This window comes from Macaca fascicularis, chromosome 14, assembly GCF_037993035.2.
Source record: "Macaca fascicularis isolate 582-1 chromosome 14, T2T-MFA8v1.1".
Lineage (NCBI taxonomy): Eukaryota > Metazoa > Chordata > Mammalia > Primates > Cercopithecidae > Macaca > Macaca fascicularis.
The window spans coordinates 76,869,244-76,892,784 of NC_088388.1; the positions used below are offsets into that span (position 1 = coordinate 76,869,244).

Consider the following 23,541-nt stretch of genomic DNA (forward strand, 5'->3'; position numbering starts at 1 on the left):
TTTTTTTTTTTTGAGCCAAGGTCTTGCTCTACCACCCAGGCTGGAGTGCAGTGGCACAATCACAGCTCACTGCAGCCTCAACCTCCCAGGCACAGCAATCCTCCCATCTCAGCTTCCCAAGTAGCTGGGACTATAGGTACAAGCCACCACACCCGGCTAATTTTTTTGTTTTTTGTAGATATGGGTCTCCCTATGTGACCCAGGCTGTTCTTCAACTCTTGGGCTCAAGTGACCCTCCTGCCTTGACCTCTCAAACTGCGGGATTACAGACATAAGCACCGCCCTAGACAGTATCCTCGCTTTTCCTTTTTTTCCCCTAATATGTCCATCTTCTGGTCCTCTCATTTCTGAGTCTAGTAATTTGAGTCTTCTCTCTCTTTCTTGGTCAATATAACTAAAGGTTTGTCAAATTTGTTGATCTTTTCAGAAAAGCAAATTTGGTTTTGTTGATTATCTGTTGTTTTTCTATTCTCTGTTTCATTAATTTCTACTCTAATCTTTAGTATCCCCTTCCTTCACATGCTTTAAGTTTAATGGGCGCTTCTTTTTCCAGGGTCTTAAGCTGGAAGGTTAGGTTACTGATTTTAGATCCTTATTCTTTGTTATTTAAGATGGGCACTTACAACTATAAACTTCTATAAGCACTGCTTTAGCTGCATCATTTTCTATTTTATTCATCTCAAAGTATTTTCTAATTTCCCTTTTGATTTCTTCATTGACTCATTAGTTACACAGAAAAGTATGTTGTTTAATTTCCACATGTTTGTGGGTTTACTAAATTTCTTCCCATTAATTTACAATTTCATCCCACTGTGGTCAGAAAACATACTTTGTATCTCTTCTATCAAGAGTAAATATGTGTATATAAATTACATCTCAATTACAAAACAAAAAACTTTTAGGCACATTGTATGATAAAGTCATAAACCAAAATGGCATTTGGCAATAGAAACAGTGGTTGTAGTTATGAATCATAGATAGCCTTCATTACTGTAGTCTGAAAAAGCTTGTGACAGATTTGCTATTGACAAACAGTTCCAATTTTTATCCTATTAAGAACCTCTACAGGCTGGGTGCAGTGGCTCACACCTGTAATCTCAGCACTTTGCAAGGCCGAAGTGGGCAGATCACGAGGTCAGGTGATCGAGACCATCTTGGCTAACACGGTGAAATCCCGTCTCTACTAAAAATACAAAAATTAGCTGGGCACGGTGGCACGTGCCTGTAGTCCCAGTTACTCAGGAAGCTGAGGCAGGAGAATTGCCTGAACCCAGGAGGCGGAGGTCGCAGTGAGCCGAGATCACGTCACTGCACTCCAGCCTGGGCAACAGAGAGAGACTCTGTCTCAAGAAAAAAAAGGAACCTCTACAAATGATTTAAAAAACACACACACACAAACTCTATATGCTTAACTGGCAAAGGACATAAAAAGTTAATTCCCATGAGAGGAAATACAAATAAAGGAAAAACATGAAAAAGAAACCTCATTAGCAGTCTCTTCAAAAAAGAGATTTTTTAAAAATGAAGTATCATTTTCCACATACCAAATTAACAGGTTTATCTTTGATTTTTAAACATTAATATCTAATGCTAGAATAAAGCAGTGAAACTAGGCACTCTCATATACTGCTTGTGGGCATACAAATTGGAACACTTTGGAAAGCAATTTGACAAAAAGTATTAAGAGCCTTAGCTGGGCACAGTAGTTCACGCATGTAATCTCGGGCAACATAGCAAGATCCTTGTCTTTTATTCAAAAAAATAAAGAACACAGCCTTAAAAAAATTCTAGGCCAGGCACTGTGGCTCATGCCTGTGATCCCAGCACTTCAGGAGGTCAAAGCTGGGGGATCACTTGTGTCCAGGAGTACGAGAACAGCCTAGGCAACACAATGAGACCCAGACTCTATTCTTCTAAAAATAAAAAAAAAAATGTAAAATAAATTCTAAATGTTTTCAATTAGTAATTCAGTAATTCTACTTTTGATAGTCTGTGTTTCAGATATAATTTTAAATACAGAAAATATTTTAGACTAGCAATATTCCCTGCAGTACTACTTCCAATTAAATAAATGGCTGCAATGTAAATTCAGTAATAGGTGAAGTTAAGTAAAAAGTATGGCTTAATTATTGGATATAATATTACACAGCCATTACAAATTATGTTTATAAAACACATATAAGAAAAATACTTATGTTAGCAAAAAAGGAGCAAAATTACATGATTACAGCAATGTGTTTAAAGAAAAAACAACAGCAAATGATTTGCATACAGAAAAAAATCAGAAAGCCATATATCAAAAGACAAATAATGATTACCTTTGGGTAGTGAATTATGAATGCATTTTTCTTTATAGTTTTCAATATCTTTCCAAATTTTCTATCAGTACAAATTCTTAAAAAATACATTTAAGTATATAATAATATAAAATCTTATAGTTAAAAATATATTTACAGCAGATTTAAGAAAGAGTTACTGCAGATATCACAACCCACTCATTATGACAACTCTCCAAAGCAAACTTCACAGATACATATTTTCTCTCACAGGGGAGATGTACTCACTCTCCCACACACATAATCCCTAGTTTTTCCTTTTTTTTGAAAGACAGAGTCTCACTCTACCACTCAGACTGGAGTGCAGTGGCGCAATCTCCACTCATATAACCTCTGTCTCCCAGGTTCAAGCAATTCTCCTGCCTCAGCCTCCCTAGTAGCTGGGATTACAGGCGTGCATCACCGTGCCCGGCTAATTTTTTTTGTATTTTTAGTAGAGATTGGGTTTTACCATGTTGGTCAGGCTGGTTTCAAACTCCTGATCTCAAAGGATCCGCCCACCTCAGCCTACCAAAGTGCTGGGATTACAGGTGTGAGCCAGCACACCTGGCCCTATTTAAGCTTTTTGTATCGTACTTGTCAAAGAGTTTTTGTTTTTATGTATATTTGCTTTTTTACGATAAATCAAGTAGTCTTTCCTGGGACTCTGAAATAGCTTTCTAATTTCAAGAATATAATACTCTAACATAATTCAAATGCATTTGACTTTTTTATATTCTCAAAGTTATCAAAAAGATACAAAGTAAAATCAATTATACAAGGTTCTAAGGGTTACTGTGTATACATAAAAAGAGGCTAATTAACCTCCAAATTAAATCAAAAGGCACAATTAATGTATTAATACATGTATTTATTTTAAAATCAGAAAAAAAGAATGTACAAAACTTTTCCCATACATTTACTTGTGTATAGTTTGCCTGTTTATTGAAGCAAAAGGCATAATAAAAACAAAACAAGTTTGGGGTCAGAAAAAACAGAGTTTATACCCTGGTACTGCAACCTCCTAGCTGTGCAAACCTAGACAAATCAGACTCCATAAATCTTAATTTTCACCTTTGTAAAACAGAAATAACAGTACTTACCTGAAGGATTGTGAGGATGAAATGGAAAACTGAATACAAAGCACCATAACAAGCAGAGTGCATTATTAGGCACAATACACACAGTAACTATGTACTGTAATTATTTTCACTTGTCTTGAAAGGATGAGGAAATTCATTTTATAACAAGTATACTTAACTTTATTCCTAATCCAACACCAAGAGATGAAAAAATGAGGTAGCTCTTAAAACCATTAAAGGTCCTTAGCAGTCCTCAGTTACCGGTTTAGGATAGATCTGAGTAGATTTTATAGCTCTTACCACCTTTCCAGTAATGCAAAGCAGTTCAAGAAAGAAGAGCATTATACTCTTACCTTGCAGGCCACATCCACTAATCGCATCTGGATAGCTTGATTCTCTGGTAGCTTAGTGCCAATTGCAAGCAAAGTATCCAGCAGTTGAGCTAGGACTTGATGAGACTCTAGAGAGGGAGATGGAAAGTTGGCTTGGAAAATTTCAAAAGGGGATAACTATATAAACTAATTTACTTGGGTAAAGAATGTAGATTGGCTAGGTGCAGTGACTCACAACTGTAATCCCAGCACTTTGAGAAGTTAAGGCAGGAGAATCCCTTGAGCCCAGGAGTTCAAGACCAGCCTGGGCAACAGAGAGAGACTCTGTTTCTACAAAAATAAATCTGAAAAAGTGAGTCAGCCAGGTGGTGTGCACCCAGAGTCCCAGCTACTCAGGAGGCCGAGGTAGGAGGACCGCTTGAGCCTGGGAGATCAAGGCAGCAGTGAGCCGTAATTGCGCCACAGCACTCCAGCTGGGGAAACAGAGCAAGACCCAGTCTTAAAAAAAACAGAAGAAAAAAAAAGTAGACTTTTGTCAACTGGGTTCTACTGTGTGATCCTTCATGCCCTCAACTAAAAGCTAATTTCCTAAAAATTCCTAAAGGGATCATGTTTAAATGTCTGAGTTCTCCACAGGATAGAGTACAGTTCTATGTACATAGTGCGCTCCAAAAATGTTTAGTGCTGGATTGATTCAAGAGTTTTTTCACACTAAGAAACAGAAAAAAAAAGGCCAGGCGCGGTGGTTTATGCCTGTAATCCCAGGACTTTGGGAGGCCGAGGCAGGCAGATCACGAGGTCAGGAATTCAAGACCAGCCTGACCAACATGGTGAAACACCGTCTCTACTAAAAATACAAAAAATAGCCAGGCATGGTGGCACGCACCTGTAATCCCAGCTACTCAGGGGGCTGAGGCAGGAGAATGGCTTGAACCCTGGAGGCAGAGGTTGCAGTGAGCCGAGATCGCTCCACTGCACTCCAGCCCGGGTGACAGAGCAAGACTCTGTCTCAAAAAAAAAAAAAGGAAGAAAAAAACGTTTTCCATTGCCTTCAAGATAAAGTCCAAATATCCTAGAAGGCATATAATACATACACACCAGGCCTTCCATGATGTTTACCCTTGCCTATCTTTCTAGCTTCATCTCTTTCAGGTCTCCTTTAACACTCTTTTTTCCAGCTACTTAAAATTCCATGTCCCCCTATCTTTGCTCAGGCTAACTTCTCAACATAGAATGCCTTCCCCCACACCTGACTCCATTCTTGACCCCACTCCCCACTGAACACCTAGTTATCCCTTTTTTTTCTTTTTTTTCCTTGAGACGGAGTCTTGCTCTGTCACCCAGGCTGGAGTGCAGTGGCACAATCTCTGTTAACTGCAAGCTCCACCTCCCGGGTTCACTCCATTCTCCTGCCTCAGCCTCCCAAGCAGCTGGGTCTACAGGTGCCCGCCACCACGCCCAGCCAATTTTTTGTCTTTTTAGTAGAGACGGTGTTTCACCATGTTACCCAGGATGGTCTCGATCTCCTGACCTCGTGATCCACCCGCCTCGGCCACCCAAAGTGTTGGGATTACAGGCGTGAGCCACCGCGCCCAGTCTAGTTATCCTTAAAATGTCACTTCTCACATAGCTACCATAAGAATTTTCCATGGGAAAAAATGATACTTCTGTACTGAAGCAATGTTATTCTTTTGGTGCTTGTATTTATTTTATTTTATTCGAATTTATTTTTTGAGACAGGGTCTCACTCTGTTACCCAGGCTGAAATACAGTGGCATGATCATGGCTTACTGCAGCCTCAATCTCCTAGGTCGAAGCGGTCCTCCCACTTTAGCCTCCCAAGCAGCTGGGATAAAGGTGTGAGCAACCAGGTTTGGCTAATTTTTTATTATTTTGTAGAGACAAGATTTAATTATGTTGCCCAGACTGGTCTCAAATTCCCGGGCTCAAGGGATCCTTTCACTTCGACCTCCCAACGTTTTGGGATTACAGGCCTAGCCTAACCTGTGCCTAGCCTGTTTTAGTGCTTTTAAAAATATGTCTTGGCCGGGTGCGGTGGCTCATGCCTGTAATCCCAACACTTTGGCAGGCCGAAGCGAGAGGATCACAAGGTCAGGAGATTGAGACCATCCTGGCTAACATAGTGAAACCCTGTCTCTACTAAAAATACAAAAAATCAGCCGGGTGTGGTGGCGGGCACCTGTAGTCCCAGCTACTCCAGAAGTTGAGGCAGGAGAATGGCATGAACCCAGGAGGCAGAGCTTGCAGTGAGCCGAGATCGTGCCACTGCACTCCAGCCTGGGAGACAGAGTGAGACTCCGTCAAAAAAAAAAAAGAACGTTTCTTGATGAAACGAGTACTACATGTTCAGTTACAGGTTTCATTGTAAGCTGAAATAATCTTTTTAGAAAGCAATAGGGTAATACATAGCAAGGGTCATTAACATGTTTGGACTTCCGGACTCCGGCCTGGAGTCAGGCTGTTCAACATATCAAGGCCCTGTCGCAAAATAAAAAACAAACAAGCAAAAAAAGAAGGGACAATAATATCTATATCATATGTAAACTACCTCAAATATATGGTACTTGGCCAATAAATGACAGTTATTAAGAGAGAAACTGTACTTCTACTCTAATGTAAATATATATACATGGTTTCATTAAATTATCCTCAAATTCCTTTTCAACAACAATCAACATAACAAAATTTTGTCCTAACTTCTATAAGAAAGAACTAAAGATTTCTGCTCTGACTATAGAGCTTTTAAATTGCAACTTACTTTCATTCTGCAGGATGTTAATAGCATCATCCATAATGCAGTCTGGTGAAAATCCTGCTGTCTTTGATAATAAACCCAACAATGATGCAATTTTCAGTCTCACAGATGGATCATTCTCCTGGAAAAAAAGAAGCAATTATCACTTTGATGCTTTACACTTAGCTAACCAACAAACAGGAATATGGAAAACTAACATCCCAAAAGAGATTCAATGATCCAAGTATTCTATGGCATCATTCCTGAAAAATTAATTTTATATACTTCTGGAGAGACAGCTACTTATTTATTTATTTATTTATTTATTTATTTATTTATTTATTTATTGAGATGGAGTTTTACTCTGTTGCCCAGGCTGGAGTGCAGTGCGCAATCTTGGCTCACTGCAACCTCTGCCAGGGAGATGGCTTTCTCAGTTGATACATTACATCCAAATGTTGCAAAGTGAATGAGAACTTTTCTATGCCATTCTGATGTCACTAACTTCTAATAAAAAATGTGCTGTTGGCATTAAAAGTACCTGACCTCCACTGAGTAGTCATGTTAGATAGACACAAGTCACAGCAACTTGCACCAACAACACTGGGGATACAACACTGCTGCCAGCACCACTGCTCTTGGAGTCCCTGGAAGGTGAGTGTGGCAGCTACTACTGCTATCATCAGAAAGAATCTTTCATTCTACCTTTTTTTTTTTTGAGACAGGGTCTCACTGTCTCCCAGGTCACAATGCAGTGGCGCAATCATGGCTAACTAGAACCTTAACCTCCTGGGCTCAAGTGAACCTCCAACCTCTGCCTCCCAAGTAGCTAGGACTACAGGTACATGCTACCACACCTAGCCACTTTTTTTTAATTTTTAGTAGAGATGAGCTTTTGCTTTGCTGCCCAGGTTGGTCTCAAACTTCTGAGCTCAAGCAATCCTCCTGCCTCGGCTTCCCAAAGTTCTGGAATTACAGGTGTGAGCCACCGTGCTCAGTCCTACCTGCTTTTTTGAATCACCAGATCCTGATTAAAAGTCTGGAGGAGGCAAGTGTGACTGTCTGAGTATAAGTCTTGTGCCTGGGCCCGAGCTGCAGGGGAGACTGACAAAGAAATTGTCTGACTGTTTTAGCTTAGAGAGTGAGAGGTGGTTTCCAATGGGCACCAAAATTCCTGTGGTAAGAAATTTCTTCCAAAGACAAAAAGGAATGCTCTCTTGTTCACTGCCATATCTCAATATAGCACAATACCTGACACTAAAAAGATCAATAAATATATACGAAATGAGAGGGGAAAAAAAGTACCTTGCCGGTGCTGAGAATAGATCATCTTTCTATACTAAAGACAAAACTAATTAAGTGTATGCTGAAAGGATGAGGTACTTTTCAAATAAGACCAACTCCCCACCTCCTATATTCAGTTTCTAAGGAGGTCACCAGGCACAATAAGGAGGCCTAAAGCAGAGGAAGGGGCAATAGATACAGCGTTGGCATGCTATGCCACTTATTATGCATATAACAGAGACAAAATGTAGAATGAGACCGGGCACAGTGGCTCATAATTCCAACACTTTGGGAGGCTGAGGCGGGCAGATCACCTATGTCAGGAAGTTTGAGACCAGACTGGCCAACATGGCAAAACCCTGTCTCTACTAAAAATACAAAACTTAGCCGGGCATGGTGGCACACACCTATAGTCCCAGCTACTCAGAAGGCTGAGGCAGAAGAATCACTTGAACTCAGGAGGCAGAAGTTGCAGTGAGCCGAGATCACGCCACTGCACTCCAGCCTGGGCGACAGATTGAGACTCTGTCTAAAAAAAAAGAAAAAAAAAATGGTAGAATGGTGGTGGTTGCCAGGGGCTGGAGGGGGTGCAATGGAGGATTACTGTTTAATGGGAAAGAGTTTCAGTTTCAGTTTTACAAGATGAAAAGAGTTCTGGAGATGGACGGTGGTGATGGCTGCATAACAATATGAATGTACTTAATACACATGAACTGCACACTTAAAATGGTTAAGAAAATAAATTTTAATTGTTACCACAACTAAGAAATGATTAGCCAGGCATGGTGGCACATGCCTATAGTTCCAGCTACTTGGGAGGCTGAGGTGAGAGGATTGCATAAGCCTGGGAGGTGGAGGTTTCAGTGAGCCGTGATCGCACCACTGCACTCCAGTCTGGAGTGAGACCTTGTGAGAAAAAAAAGAGGGGAGGGAGGAGAAAATAAATGAAAATGAAAAAAAAAAAAGAGATAAGAGAGCATCTGACCTAGTGATATTCCTTATCCATCTGGATACTTTACTCAAGTTCTTTTACTTTCTGAAATAATCCCTTAGCACTCCTTCTACTATGACACATAAATGATCTCCTTCACACCTGAGCTAAAAACAGAATTACCTCCAGGGAAGCCTTCTCTAATAATTGTTTCTTCTGACCATTAAAACTGTCCTGGTTCAGGCTTGCATCACCTTTCTCCAAACTTAGAGTCTTCTAATTGGTCACTCTAACTCCAGTCATCCAATTCCTTTATCCTCCATACTTTCCCTCAGAGTGACATTTCTAAAACAAAAACTGACAAGGTAGAATACAAGGCCCTTTAGAATTGGATCCCTTCCAAATCTCCTGGTCTTATCTCTTGATGAGCTCCCAACCTAAAATCTGCACCAGTCAAACTAGTTGCATTTCTTCTAATGTGATAGCGTGTCTCACATCTCCATGCCCATGTTATGGTTGCTCACAACTAAAATGTCTTTCCCCCTGTTTTCCAACTGGCCAAAATCTATTTTTAGGACTTTTCTCAAGCATCACTACCACTCTAAAATGCATTTCTGGAACACTGCTTCCAAAAATTAATCACCCCCTTCTCTGAGGCCATATCATAACCTACCCCTTTCAGAAGACCTGAAATAGTATATTATTAATTCATTTCTTATTTACTCAAGACTCAGATCAGGGATTACATCGGATACATCTCTATTACCAACATAAAGCACAAAGTTTGGCACAGAATAAGTATTCAGACATGCTGAGCAAATGAAAAAATGAGCAAATGGAAAACTTTAGCACTTACTATCTACATACTACATATATGGTCTGCTGACTACACTGCTAGCCCCTAAAGGACAAGGAACATGTCTCATAGCTCTGCATCCTCCATAGCTACTAGCACAGTAGCATAAGTGAAGAATCAATTGTGTGAAATAAGTTCAGATACTACTGCCTGATCACAAAAAAAAAAAAAAGTAGGAAAAAGCAGAAGCCAGAGTAGTTTTATCCACTAAAATATTAATATAAGATACCACATTTCTGGACAGAACAAAAGAAAGGATAAAAAACACTATGGTCGCCAATCTAGAACTGGGTCCATCTGGCATCCCTCTTCATTTCTTTTGGAGCTAGGGTCCACTTGATTAATGCACACAGCAAGGACTGATTAAAGTGCTTGAGAGCTGACTTCAGAACACCTGAGTTAAATTTTGCTTTTAGACATGACAAAAGATTGTTTTTTAAGAGTCTTCACCACATTTATGCAGCCAACAGACACATGAAAAAATGCTCATCATCACTGGTCATTAGAGAAATGCAAATCAAAACCACAATGAGATACCATCTCATACCAGTTAGAATGGTGATCACTAAAAAGTCAGGAAACAACAGATGCTGGAAAGGATGTGGAGAAATAGGAAAGCTTTTACATTGTTGGTGGGAGCATAAATTAGTTCAACCATTGTGGAAGACAGTGTGGCAATTCCTCAAGGATCTAGAACTAGAAATACCATTTGACTCGGCCATCCCATTACTGGTATATACCCAAAGGATTATAAATCATGCTACTATAAAGATACATGCACACATATGTTTATTGTAGCACTATTCATGATAGCAAAGACTTGGAACTAACCCAAACGTCCACCAACGATAGACTGGATTAAGAAAATGTGGTACATATACACCATGGAATACTATGCAGCCATAAAAAAAGATGAGTTTATGTCCTTTGCAGGGACATGGATGAAGCTGGAAACCACCATTCTCAGCAAACTATCACAAGGACAGAAAACCAAACACCGCATGTTCTCACTCATAGGTGGGAACTGAACAGTGAGAACACTTGGACACATGGTGGAGAACATCACACACCAGGGCCTATCGGAGAGTGGGAGGCTGGGGGAGGGATAGCATTAGGAGAAATATCTAATGTAAATGATGAGTTGATGGGTGCAGCAAACCAACATGGCACATGTATACCTATGTAAAAAACCTGCACGTTGTGCACATGTACCCTAGAACTTGAAGTATAATAAAAAAAAGTCTTCACCATTTAAAGATATAAATCGAAATTTATGATTAAAATAATACGATGCCAGGAATTTATTTTCATAAGAATCTGGTGGAGAAGGTGAGGGTAAAGAAGTAGAAGTGGATTGGAGGGAAGAGGGAAAATGAAACAAGTTTGGCCACAAAATGATAAATTTTGAAGCTGGGTAACGGGTACATGGGAATTAATTAAACTATTCTCTCTACTTACATAGTATATATTTGAAATGTTCCATAACAAAAGTTTTTTTTTTTTTTTTTTTAAAAACCGAAGTTCAAATCTATACCTTCCATTTACTAGCTGGGTGACCTTGAATACTAAACAGCGCTAAGCTTAGTTCCATTATCTGGAATTTAGAGATAACAATGGTGCTGTCATCAGGATTAAATAAAATATTACATATGGAAAGTGCTTTACAAACTCTAACAAGCAAACTAAATGTTAACTGCTCTTAGAAGTATTATTATAGATTATCACTGGTAATAGAACTTTAATATAATAATAATGGTAGATATTGCTAAGAAAAAGACTAACGGAAAATAGATCACTGAGAGATTGAAAACTTCTTGAGAACAGAAATCCTGATTTTGGCCAGATGTGGTGGCTCACACCTGTAATCCCAATCCTTTGGGAGGGCCAAGCAGGAGGGTTGCTTGAGCTCAGGAATTCGAGACCAGCCTGGGCAACACAGAGAGACTCCATCTCTACAAAAAAAATTAAAAAGAAAAAATTAGCTGGGAGTGGTGGCATGTGCCTGTAGTCCCAGCTCCTCAGGAGGCTGAGTTGGGAGGATGGCTTGAGCCTGGGAGTCCAGACTGCAGTGAGCAGTGACCGCGCCATTGCACTCTAGACTGAGAAACAGCAACACTCAAACAGATGCCAGGCACAGTGGTTCATGCCTGTAATCCCAGCACTTTGGGAGGCTGAGGCAGGTGAATCGCTTGAGCCCAGGAGTTTGAGACCAGCCTTGGCAACATGGTGAAACCCCAACTCTATCAAAACTACAAAACTTTAGCCAGTCTCATAACCCAGTCTCTAGATAGATAGATATGATTTTTAAAAAATTTTTTTAAAGAAAAGAAAGAACAACAAAAAAAGAAAGCCTGATTTTATTCATGTAAAACATAAGTGAAACATTTATAATGTCCCTTCAATGTTCCAAGGAACCTGCCAGGCACTGGGATAGAGATTAATGGATCTGCAGCCTCTGAATTTAAGGAGCTCAAAGTCTGAAGGAGATAAACACATATGACAAACAATTGCAAAGCATAAAACTTAATAATTGTGCTAATAGGACACTGTCCAGTGCCCAGAACGTCTGATATCTATTTGCTGAGTAAAAAGTGTCAATTCATTTATTCATTCAACAAATATTTATTTTACCAGGCACTGTTCTTGATTCTGCAGAAACAACAATTAAAAAAAATAAAAATCCCTGCTCAAGGCAAGCTTATGTTCCTGTACGGGGAAATGGACAAGGAACATAATTAACAAGAAATTATACAGAATATTAGAAGATGGTAAGTCCCATGGAGAAAACAAAATCAAGGAAGGGGACTAGGAAGTGCTGGGTGGCGATAGGCAGTTTCGATATGAAACAGAAGGGTAAAGGAAGACCTCAGTGTAACAGTGACATTTGCATGCTGATAGCTGCAATATGAAGTACAACTCACCATTTATAACACAGTCTTAAAATTGTCAAAGATATGTTTAACCTAAATATAACAAAGCCTACAGGTCTAACTTTCAGTTCATAGTAAATACAGAGAACAGAGGACAAGCTAATCCTCAAAAAAGTAAATGCAGAAAACAAGACATTTTACAAAAGAACTGTCTCAGTTTATTCATCAAATCAATGTCACCAAAATAGTAACTGTTGTAGGTTTTTTAAAAAGACTAAATGCCATGTGGGGACCTGGTTTGCCTTTTGATTTGAACACATCAACTATAAAAAGATATTGGGGGAACAACTAAAAAAATCTAAATATCAACTAATTCTTAGATGACATTAAAGAATTACTTAACTTTATTCATTATGGTTAGGTGGTTATGTTAAAAAATAAAAAGTCCCTCTACTTTCTCACAGCAGTGAGAAAAAAAAAGAAAAGAAAACAACAGGCCGAGCGCAGTGGCTCAAGCCTGTAATCCCAGCACTTTGGGAGGCCGAGACGGGCAGATCACAAGGTCAGGAGATCAAGACCATCCTGGCTAACCCGGTGAAACCCCGTCTCTACTAAAAAATACAAAAAACTAGCCGGGCAAGGTGGCGGGCGCCTGTAGTCCCAGCTACTCAGGAGGCTGAGGCAGGAGAATGGAGTGAACCCGGGAGGCGGAGCTTGCAGTGAGCTGAAATCCGGCCACTGCACTCCAGCCTGGGTGACAGAGCGAGACTCCGTCTCAAAAAAAAAAAAAGAAAACAACAAAAAGATATCCCTTTTTAATAGATATGTAATGAGATAATTAGAAAAAAAATGACATATCTTTTAAAAATGCATCAAAACAAGGCTGGGTGCGGTGGCTCACGCCTGTAATCCCAGCACTCTGGGAGGCCGAGGCAGGTGGATCACCTGAGGTCTGGAATCGAGATCAGCCTGGCTTACATGGTGAAATCCTGTCTCTACTAAAAATACAAAATTAGTTGAGCGTGATGGCGTTTGCCTGTAGTCCCAGCTACTCGGGAGGCTGAGGCAGGAGAATTGCTTGAACCCAAGAGGCGGAAGTTGCAGTGAGCCCAGACGGTGCTACTGCACTCCAGCCTGGGCAACCGAGTGAGACTTATCTCAAAAAAACAATAATAAAATAAAATAAAATTCAGCGAAACAAATAGAGCAAATTTGGCAAAATTACTAATAACTGTTAAATTCTAGGAATGGGTATTTGGTAGGTGACTACAGTATTTTATCTACTTTTCCATAAGCTTAATAATTTGGGGGCTGGGTGTCGTGGTTCACACCTGTAATCCCAGGAATTTGGGAGCCCAAGGTGGGTGGATTGCTAGAGCTCAGGAGTTCGGGATCAGCCTGTGCAACATAGAAAGCCCTGTCTCTACAAAAAAAAAAAAAATTAGCCGGGCATGCTGTACATGCCTGTAGTCCCAGCTACTCAGAAGGCTGAGACAGGAGGATCAATTAAACCTTGGAGGTCGAGGGTACAGTGAGCTGTGATAGCACCACTGCACTCCCACCTGGGAGAGAAAGCAAGAGCCTGTCTCAAAAATAATAATAGTAATAATAATAATGATTTTTGGGCTGGGCATGGTAGCTCACGCTTGTAATCTCAGCACTTTGGGAGGCCAGGGTGCATGGATCACTTGAGATCTGGAGTATGAGACCAGCCTGGCCAACACAGCAAAACCCCATCTCTACTAAAAATACAAAAAAAATTAGCTGGGTGTGGTGTTGCACACCTGTGGTCCTAGCCACTCTGGAGGCTGAGGCAGGAGAATCACTTAAACCGAGGAGGCGGAGGTGGCACTGAGCCAAGATTGCGCCACTACACTCCAGCCTGGGCAACAGACCAAGACTCAGTCTCAAAAAAAAAAAAAAAAAAAAAGCAAAACTTAGCCTGGAGTAGTGGCACATGTCTGTAGTCCCACCTACTTGGAAGGCTGAGCCAGGAGAATCACTTAAGCCAGGAGTTCCACGCTACAGTGAGCTATGACGGTGCCACTGAATTCTAGGATGGGTGACAGTGAGCCTCTGTCTCAAAGAAAATTTTTTTGGCCAGGCGCAGTGGCTCACGCCTGTAATCCTAACACTTTGGGAGGCCGAGGCAGGCAGATCACTTGAGGTCAGGAGTTCGAGACCAGCCTGGCCAACATGGCAAAACCCCATCTCTACTAAAAATACAAAAATTAGGGCATGGTGGCACTTGCCTGTAATCCCAGCTACTAAGCAGGTTGAGGCAAGAGAATTGCTTGAACCCACGAGGCAGAGGTTGCAGTGAGCCAAGATTGCACCACTGCACTCCAGCCTGGGCAAGAGTGAGACTCTGTCTCAAAAAAAAAAAAAATTATTTTTCATTAAAAAAGAGGGCTACTGCAATTAGATATGAGGGCCATGAATTAGGACAGGAACAGCAGGATGTTAAGGGGACCACATTCCAGAGATGAACGGGTCATGATTGATGTTAACTCCTCTTTTGTGCTTCCACTGCACTCTGCACATATTGCACTCACAGTAACTTCAGCAGTATGATGCACTTTATCATTGACACATTTTATTTCCATCTACTATACTGTAACTTTCTGAGGACAAGATCTGCATCTTTTTTATCTCTGTATCCATAGTACCTAGCACATGGAAGACACTCAGTAAAAGCTTGCTAATGAATACCTTATTTATTTGTAATATTAACCATTCCGCAGACATGATACAACTCCCATGATATACTCCCATCAGATCCTCAAGATTTTCTTACCTTGTAATAATGTTCCAAGAGAATCCTGACTACTCCCTCTACGCTTTCTGCCTCGACAGGCTTCCTGGCAAACTGGAGCAGGTATTGCAAAGCATCTGCTGGGGAGGTAGCTTTACACAGATCTATGTGGAGTGCTGCAGATTTACTTGGTTTTGTTAGTCGGAGTTTCTTAGTAGCAATTTCCTCCTGTTGTTGCTGCAAGGGGTAGAGAAAACTGAAAACACAGAATCTGCAAATATAACTTTGCCTCATTTGGTGGAAATAATTTTCCATTATACCAAATAATATATTTAGCTGACAGACTTAGGAAAATACAGTGTTATAAACTCGAAAGAGTACCCGGTTGGTGACAAGGTCATGAGTCTCAATTTTGCCTTTACTAGCTCCTATGACTTTAGGCAAGTCATTTAATTTCTCCAAGTCTCAGTTTATTTCTCTGTAAAATAGGTATACTTTATTTTTTCTTAGAGATGGGGTCTCTCTATGTTGCCCAGGCTGGTCTCTAACTCCTGGGCTCACGCAATCCTCGCACCTCAGCCTCCCAAAGTGCTGAGATTACAAGCATGAGCCACCATGCCCAGCCTTACACCAACATTTTGCTCTACCTATCTCTGAGGATTGTGGTAGCCTTTGGGTTTAGAGGTAACACGAAGGATCTACTCCATTTTTTTGAGACAGAGCAAGACACTGTCGCGCAGGCGGGAGTGCAATGGTGCAATCTTGGCTTGCTACGATCTCCACCTCCTAGGTTCAAATAATTCTCTGACTGACACCCAACATGCTGGGATTGTAGGTATGTGCCACCTCCACCTACTAGGTTCAAGCAATTCACCTCCCTGACTCCCAGCTAGCTGTGATTACAGATGCGTGTCACCACACCCAGCTAATTTTTGTATTTTTAGTAGAGACATGTTTTTCCATGTTACCCAGGCTGGTTTCAAACTCCTGGCCTCAAGTGATCCCTCTGTTTCAGTCTCTCAAAGTCCATTCTTTATTAGAAAACAAATATCAGACAGGGCGTAGTGGCTCACGCCTGTAATCCCAGCACTCTAAGAGGCTGAGGCAGGCGGATCACTTGGGGCCAGGAGTTCAAGACCAGCCTGGCCAACATGGCAAAACCCCGTCTCTACTAAAAATACAAAAATTAGCTGGGGGTAGTGGTGTATGCCTGCAGTCCCAGCTATGCAGAAGGCTGAGGAACGTGTGAACCCAGGAGGCAGAAGTTACAGTGAGCCAGGATCGTGCAACTGCACACCAGTTTGCACGAAAAGGGCAAAATTCCATCTCAAAACAAAAGAAAAGGAAACAAATATCGGATGGGCGTAGCAGCTTACACCTGTAATCCTAGCACTTTGGGAGGCTAAGGCAGGAGGATCCCTTGAGCCCAGGAGTTCGAGACCAGCCTGGGCAACATGGTGAAACCCTGTCTCTATTTAAAAAATAATAATAATAACAATAAAATAAAATAAATTTCCTTAACAGTGCATTTTTATGTACTGAGCAATCACCTCCTTACAAATCCACATTTCCATAGAAAAGAGACTAGAATTATTCTAGACAAGAACACAGTATGACATGACAAAAAGAACAAGGGCTTTGGAGTCAGAGGAATTTATATTCAATAACAACTTACTAGCTAGGGAAGGCCTTCTTTTATAGGAGGGCATACCAATACTTTATTATCACAGAGTTATTCGATAAATCTAAGTTACTAAACATAACTTTATTATACATATACGTAAGTGCTAGGCACATATCAGTTCTCCTTCCTCATCTTTTCAGCGGAGAAAAAAGAACAGAAGCACTAAGATCTCATTTAATCACTCTATGTTAACAACTGATGAAAAATTAAGTGAAGAAATTAGCTCTTCCCTTAAAATTCTTAGCCATTTCTATCCTATTCCTCTCAAACTCAGTTTTCAGTCTTATCAAAGCTGTAGTTAGGTCAAAAGCTAGGAATTTTTTCCCTAAGTATTATGTAAGGGAGAGGACAACCAATATCAACTGTCATTCAACCACTAGTAACACTTTAGTGAGCCAGGCCCTGTTGTCCATCTCCAGGACATGGAGACGAACCAGGCATTACCTCTGCCATCAAGGACCTCATACTGGTGGGAAGATAGGTACACTGGTAATTACAGTAGCATTGAACGAAAAGTACAAAAAGATTAGTACCACAGAATGCTACAGAAACAGGTGAAGAAGAGACTAAGCTCTTTACGAGGTTTCAGTTGGGTCTTGCAGCACAAATGTTAAGTCCACTGGGTGGAGAACAAAAAGAAAGGGAAGAATAGCATGTATTCTGTATAAAAGAGACAACCAGTGCAAGAGTTTGGAGATATGCAGACACATGAACACATGGCATATCTGGTCATGTGAGGATGGGTGGAAGAGGGGTGAGCAGTCTCAGGAAATGGGAACAACAGAATGTTGGGAAGAAAGGAAATTACATTGCGCAACAGTATTACAGTACTAATGTTCTTAATGCCACTGAACTTTACACTTAAAATTGTTAAAATTCTAAATTTTATATTATGTATTAGCATATTTTATATTATGTATTAACATATTTTACTGCTGGATGAATGAATCAATGTTATGTTTAAGGATCAGTATCCTGCTGGGTGCTCTGTCTTGCCACTCTACAAGTCTAAGGATCTAAGAATGCAATCGATGCATTGGCATGAATTTGGGGGCATGTCAGGAATGCAGAATCTTGCCTCACCTCCTCTGCTTGACTTATCAAATAGAATCGACATTTGAACAACGTCCCCAGGTGAAAATCTGAGAAATAAGACATTAGGATGATTTGGGATCAACCCTAGCAACATCTACATGGAGACACACGGAGCATCACTGACCGCTCTGACATGGGCTCTGTCCACCTGTCACAACTTCATGGTGAGAAAGGTACTGTCCTCCTTCCTAGGTGAGCCGTTCCACCAATGGAGAGCTCTTGCCCTATGAAGTCTGTGACTCCCGCCTGCTTAGACTGCGCCTGAAGGAATTCTACAGACCCTTCTTTCAGCCCCTTAGAACCTTGTGTATATTCCAACTGGTCCCTGAGAGCCTTTTTTTGGAACGTGGGGGTGGGGAGGCTAGAAGTGTCTCTGCTGCTAACTGGTGAATCCTCGTACCCCCCCGGAAGGCTCAATGTCCACATGTGGAAAACGAGGATGCTAATATAACGCGATGTAGCAAAGTTGTGTGAGAGAATAAAATGAGATAACGGATAAGACAGTTTCACAAATTAAAAAACACTGTCTCTCCTAATAATTTTTTTAAAATTCTGTCAGACTTCACATATTAATGACAACAGCGGCTGCAAACTAACACGCCCACTAACGTGCAATATTAGAGATTATCAACAAGTCTGCACTTAACACGGGCGTATGGAGCCTGTTCTGTTCTGGCAAAGTGCATGGGTTTTGGATAATCTACCCTGGTCCGGATCGGTTCTGGATCTTTCCCGCCAGAGCTTACCTGAACCACTTTCGTGAATTCCTCATAAACCCGCTTCTTAAGGTGCGCCGCCATGCCTGCCTGCGGGCCCTCTCAGCTTCCGTACACTAGGAGGGAGGAGGGGGGTGGACGGATCCGGAAAACTTGTCTAGGCGCGGGGGTGGGTGGATAACTTGCCGAGATCCCACAAGGCAGTGGGGTTTGGGGAAAGAGCGACCGCTTCCTGTTGCTCGACTGCACCGCCACTGCCCGGCCTGATTTGGCGGCCTAAGCCTCCTGCGCCGGAAGAACGCAAACAAGAGCGCCGCTTGTGGGAGGCGTGGCCTCTGGTGGGAGGAGCCGAGATTGAAAGGGTGGGCAACCCAATGGGAGCTTTGGGAGGCTGGCTGGTGGCCTTGGAGTGGCTAAGAGACTTGCGCGGTGCGCGCGAAGGGAGGGAGGAAGTATAGGTTAAAGGGCAGAGGCGGGGCGATCCAGAGCTAGAGGCAAAACCCGGAGCCCTGTAAGGGGTTTGACTAGTAAAAGGATTTAAAGAGGCACAGCTGACATTCCCATCATCCTTTTCTGTACACGATGTGGCTTATAGGTTTCCTGAGCACTGCCTTTGTTCAAGCTGTGCGCCACCCCTCTCCTGTTTTGGGGTGCCTTTCCATACTCCTTTATTCCAATTTTGCAAACGCTGCCATCCTTTGAGGCATCAGTCCCTGCTCTGATAGCTATAGTACAGTAGAAAGACATCTGAGACCAAGGATAAAGCAACGAAGCTACAGACGACAGTTCTGGTTCTTAAGCAAATGGCTCAACTACAAATGCATTTATAATAACCTGACAAAGATGTGACGGTGGAGTGAAATAATGCAGGAACATTTTATAGACTGTAAGGTGTAGTGCACATGTTAGTGTCAGTAAATCCAAGGTCAAGTTTTACAACCTACATGAAATTAGCTGTTCATTGTTTTGGTCTTTCAAAAGAATTAATGTGGGCCAGGCACGGTGGCTCATGCCTGTAATGCCAACACTTTGGGAGGCCGAAGCGGGTGGATCACTTGAGGTCAGAAGTTCGAGACCTGCCTGGCCAACATGGTGAAACCCCATCTCTACTAAAAATATAAAAATTAACCAGGGCATGGTGGCACACACCTGTAATCCCAGACTCTTGGGAGGTTGAGGCAGGAGAATCACTTGAACCTGGGAGGCGGAGGTTGCAGTGAGCCGAGATCACGCCACTGCACTCCAGCCTGGGCAACAAAGCGAGACTCCGTATCAAGAAAGAAAGAGAGAGAGAGAAGAAAGAGAGAGAGAGAAGTAAGAGAGAGCGAGAGAGAAAGAAAAAGGGAAGGAAGGAAGGAAGGAAGGAAGGAAGGAAGGAAGGAAGGAAGGAAGGAAGGAAGGAAGGAAGGAAGGAAGGAAGGAAGGAGAAGGAAAGAAAGAGAGGGATAGTTAAAAAAAAAAAAAAGCAGGAGGCTGAGGTGGATAGGTGGATACAGAGGACCCAAAAATAAACAAAAGATAGTATTTATCCTCAAGGTCCTACAGTCTGAGAAGACAGACACCCAAACTGATGGTGACAGTGCAACTGAAATGTGCTGGGTAACGGGAATGAATGTAGTTCAAACAGACCTAATTTCCTTAGAGTGCCTTAGGGAAGGCTTTCCTAAAATTAGAGGAAACTGGGTGTGGTGGCTCACGCCTGTAATCCCAGCACTTCGAGAGGCCAACGCGGGCGGATCACCTAGCTCAGAAGTTTTGAGACCAGCCCGGGCAACATGGCGAAATCTACTAAAAAAATACAAAATTTAGCAGGGCATGATGGTGTCCCATGCCCGAAGTCCCAGCTACTCCGGAGGCTGAGGTGGGAAAATCGCTTGGGCCTGGGATGTGGAGGTTGCAGTGTGCCGACATCGAGCCACTGCACTCCAGCCTGGGCAACGAAGTGAGACCCTGTCTCAAAAAAAAAAGAAAAAGAAAAAGAAAAAAGCCTGGGCGCGGTGGCTCACCCCTGTAATTCCAGCACTTTGGGAGGCCGAGGCGGGCGGATTACCTGAGGTCGGGAGTTCGAGACCAGCCTGGCCAACATGGTGAAACCCCGTCTCTCCTAAAAATACAAAAACTAGCCAGGCGTCGGGGTGGGTGCCTGTAATCCTAGCTACTCGGGAGGCTGAGGCAGGAGAATCGCTTGAACCCAGGAGGCAGCGGCTGCAGTGCGCCGAGTTCAGGCCATGGTACTCCAGCCTGGGCAACAGAACAAGACTGTCAAATAAAAGAAAAAAAAAAAAAAGGAAACTATTTCTAATGAGGCTTTAAAAGAATGAGTTTTTCCAGAAAGAAAGGCATCCCAGACCGCCGAGATAAGATATACAAATATGTCAAGGGAAATGAAAAACATTTAGCAAACAATACCTTTGATAAAGCTTAGCTGCTATTATTACCATTATCATATTCTATCAAATCTAAGCTGCCAGCAGTTATAAAATCAATATTTTATTTATGTTAAGAAAAGAAATGCTGAAATTAAAAACAATGGTTTCTAATTGCTTGGATTTGTTATGTATGCTTACAGAAACAGCTCTTTTAAACTTATTTAGACATAGATTTGTATCTTACATCACACTGCTGTTTCCATGTCTTTCTGTGCACATAAAAACTTTTTAATGACAAATTTTAGGATAATCTATTTGGAGATATATTAAATAGTAATTTAAAATAACACATGTAGTACCAAAATTGCACAGAGCTCAGTTGAAGCGATGACACTATGAACTTCTACGACTCAATCTACATAGGAGCAACTGGCCAACGTCTCCTGATTTTAGAGACATTAAATGTGCATCATAGTATCAATGATACGAGTATTATCGTTGTTATTAAATACATGGTGGCTAGGTGTGGTGGCTCACACCTGTAATCCCAGCACTTTGGAAGACCAAGGTAAAGGGATAGCTTGAGCTCAGGAGTTGGAGACAGCCTGGGCAACATGGTGAAAACCCATCTCTACCAAAAAAACAAAAAATTAGCTGGGTGTGATGGCGTATGCCTGTAGTGCCAGCTACTTGGGAGGCTGAGGTAGGAAGTTTGCTTGAGCCCGCTGGGCAGAGGTTGCAGTAGCTGAGATCGCACCACTGCACTCCAGCCTGGGTGACAGAATGAGACCCCGTCTCAAAATAATAAATAAATAAATAAATAAATGCATGGCTTTAGGAAGGAGTTTGGTGCATTCCAAAAACCAAAGGAACTTCACTTCATGTTGAAAGTAAAGTGCGTGCAAGGAACAGGAAGAAGCAATAAAAATAAAGTTGAGGCCAGGCACCGTGCCTCACACCTGTAATCCCAGTACTTTGGGAAGTGGTAGGTGGGAGGATCACTTGAGCTCAGGAGTTCCAGACCAGCCAGTGCAACAGAAAGAGACCTTGTCTCTATATTAAAAGAAAACAAAATTATATGGAGTTTAGCACTGTCACCCAAGCTGCAGTGCAGGGGCACGATCATGGCTCACTGCAGCCTCGACCTCCCAGGTTCAAGCGATTCTCCTGCCTCAGCCTCATGAGTAGCTGAGATTACAGGCATGCACCACCACACCGAGCTAATCTTTTTGCATTTTTAGTAGAGATAGGGTCTCACCATGTTGCCGAGGCTGGTCTCAAACTCCTGACTTCAAGTGATCTGCCCACCTCGGCCTCCCAAAGTGCTGGGATTACAGGCGTGAGCCACCATGCCTGGCTATATAATTTTTTTAAATTATAAATAAATAAATTTGAGAAGTTAGTATAGCCAACTTCTCAATGAACCAGATTGGTATAGAAACAAGAACACACATTCTTCAATGTTGACTTGAAAAACTGTCTTTATTGTATTGATGCCATTTTCCTTTGACTTTTATTATTACTTATGAGAATATGTCAAGGTTCCCCTGTGAATGAATCTATGAAGCTTCAGTCTTCTCTGTCTCTTGCATAACAGCAGCCCAATTTAGTAACTTCTTCTCTGCCTACTGGTTCAGCAACAAGAGCCCCAGTGGTCTGGGGACAGTCTCATTACATGTCTAATGTAATGAACAATGACTGTGTTCTCTAGGGCAACTGTTTCTCCCTTGGGGACTAAGTATTCCAAACCTACTGAGCCCAAGAATTCATAAATGAATTATTAGGTGTAAAAGAGAGAGAAACTGCTCCTACCTCCACCTTTTGATACCCAGACCAATGTTCTAACTGTGGGAGAAGCAGTACTATATTTTAGCGGTTGGTATAAGGCATATACCATAAACAGCAGCCCAAACTCACAATGTGTTGGCTCTTGATTAGCACTATAACTGAATCTCCAAAAGGTTATGCTGCTTTATTATAGCACCTACATCTGAGTGATAGGGTTCCTGGCAAGACCAAGGAGTTTCTTCACTACAATTTTCTCAGCATAAAATAAGCTCCTTAATCAGAAGCAACGTGTGGAATACTATGATAATGAATTAGGCATCCGTAGATGATGGAGCTGGCAGCAATATTGCCGGTAGGGAAGTCAAATCTGAATTTGGAATACGAATCTATTCCTGTGAGGACAAATCACTGCTCCTTCCATGATGGAAAGGATCTAGTATGTAGCTGAATGATTGCAAAAACAGCCCCAAATCTCCCCTTCTCAGTATGTATACCCCTTGAAATGTGGCTTTGAAGGTGCTTTTATTAAGAGATGAAATCTATATTATCACCCTTTGAATTTGTGCTGGCCTTGTGACAGGCCAATACAATGTGCTAGAAGTGACAGTGTGCTAATTTTGAGTCTAAGCCTCAAGGCCCACCCACATGCGATTTCCCAGACCTTTTGTTTGATTTTGGAGCCCCACCATTGCCATGACAGCAAATCCAA

The 23,541-nt window shown here is 41.7% G+C and overlaps 1 protein-coding gene across 19 annotated transcripts in view; it reads right to left on the minus strand.

Moving 5' to 3' along the window:
- Positions 1-18,779, minus strand: part of INTS4 (integrator complex subunit 4) — a 111,044-nt gene extending 92,265 nt beyond the window's left edge. For 7 of the 19 annotated variants that reach the window (XM_074014861.1, XM_074014858.1, XM_074014869.1 and 4 more), the window contains exons 1-4: positions 18,706-18,779; positions 15,223-15,417; positions 6,509-6,626; positions 3,751-3,857 (exon numbers count right to left, since the gene is read on the minus strand). In XM_074014861.1, the coding sequence (XP_073870962.1) occupies positions 3,751-3,857; positions 6,509-6,626; positions 15,223-15,417; positions 18,706-18,759 (474 nt within the window). In that variant the 5' untranslated portion in view covers positions 18,760-18,779. Of the gene's footprint in view, positions 1-3,750; positions 3,858-6,508; positions 6,627-8,524; positions 8,675-11,414; positions 11,508-15,222; positions 15,437-18,705 lie in introns of those variants that run through there. The other 12 variants (XM_074014856.1, XM_065528768.1, XM_065528766.1 and 9 more) reach the window with 6 other exon arrangements.
- Between the last annotated feature and the right edge of the window lie 4,762 nt (positions 18,780-23,541).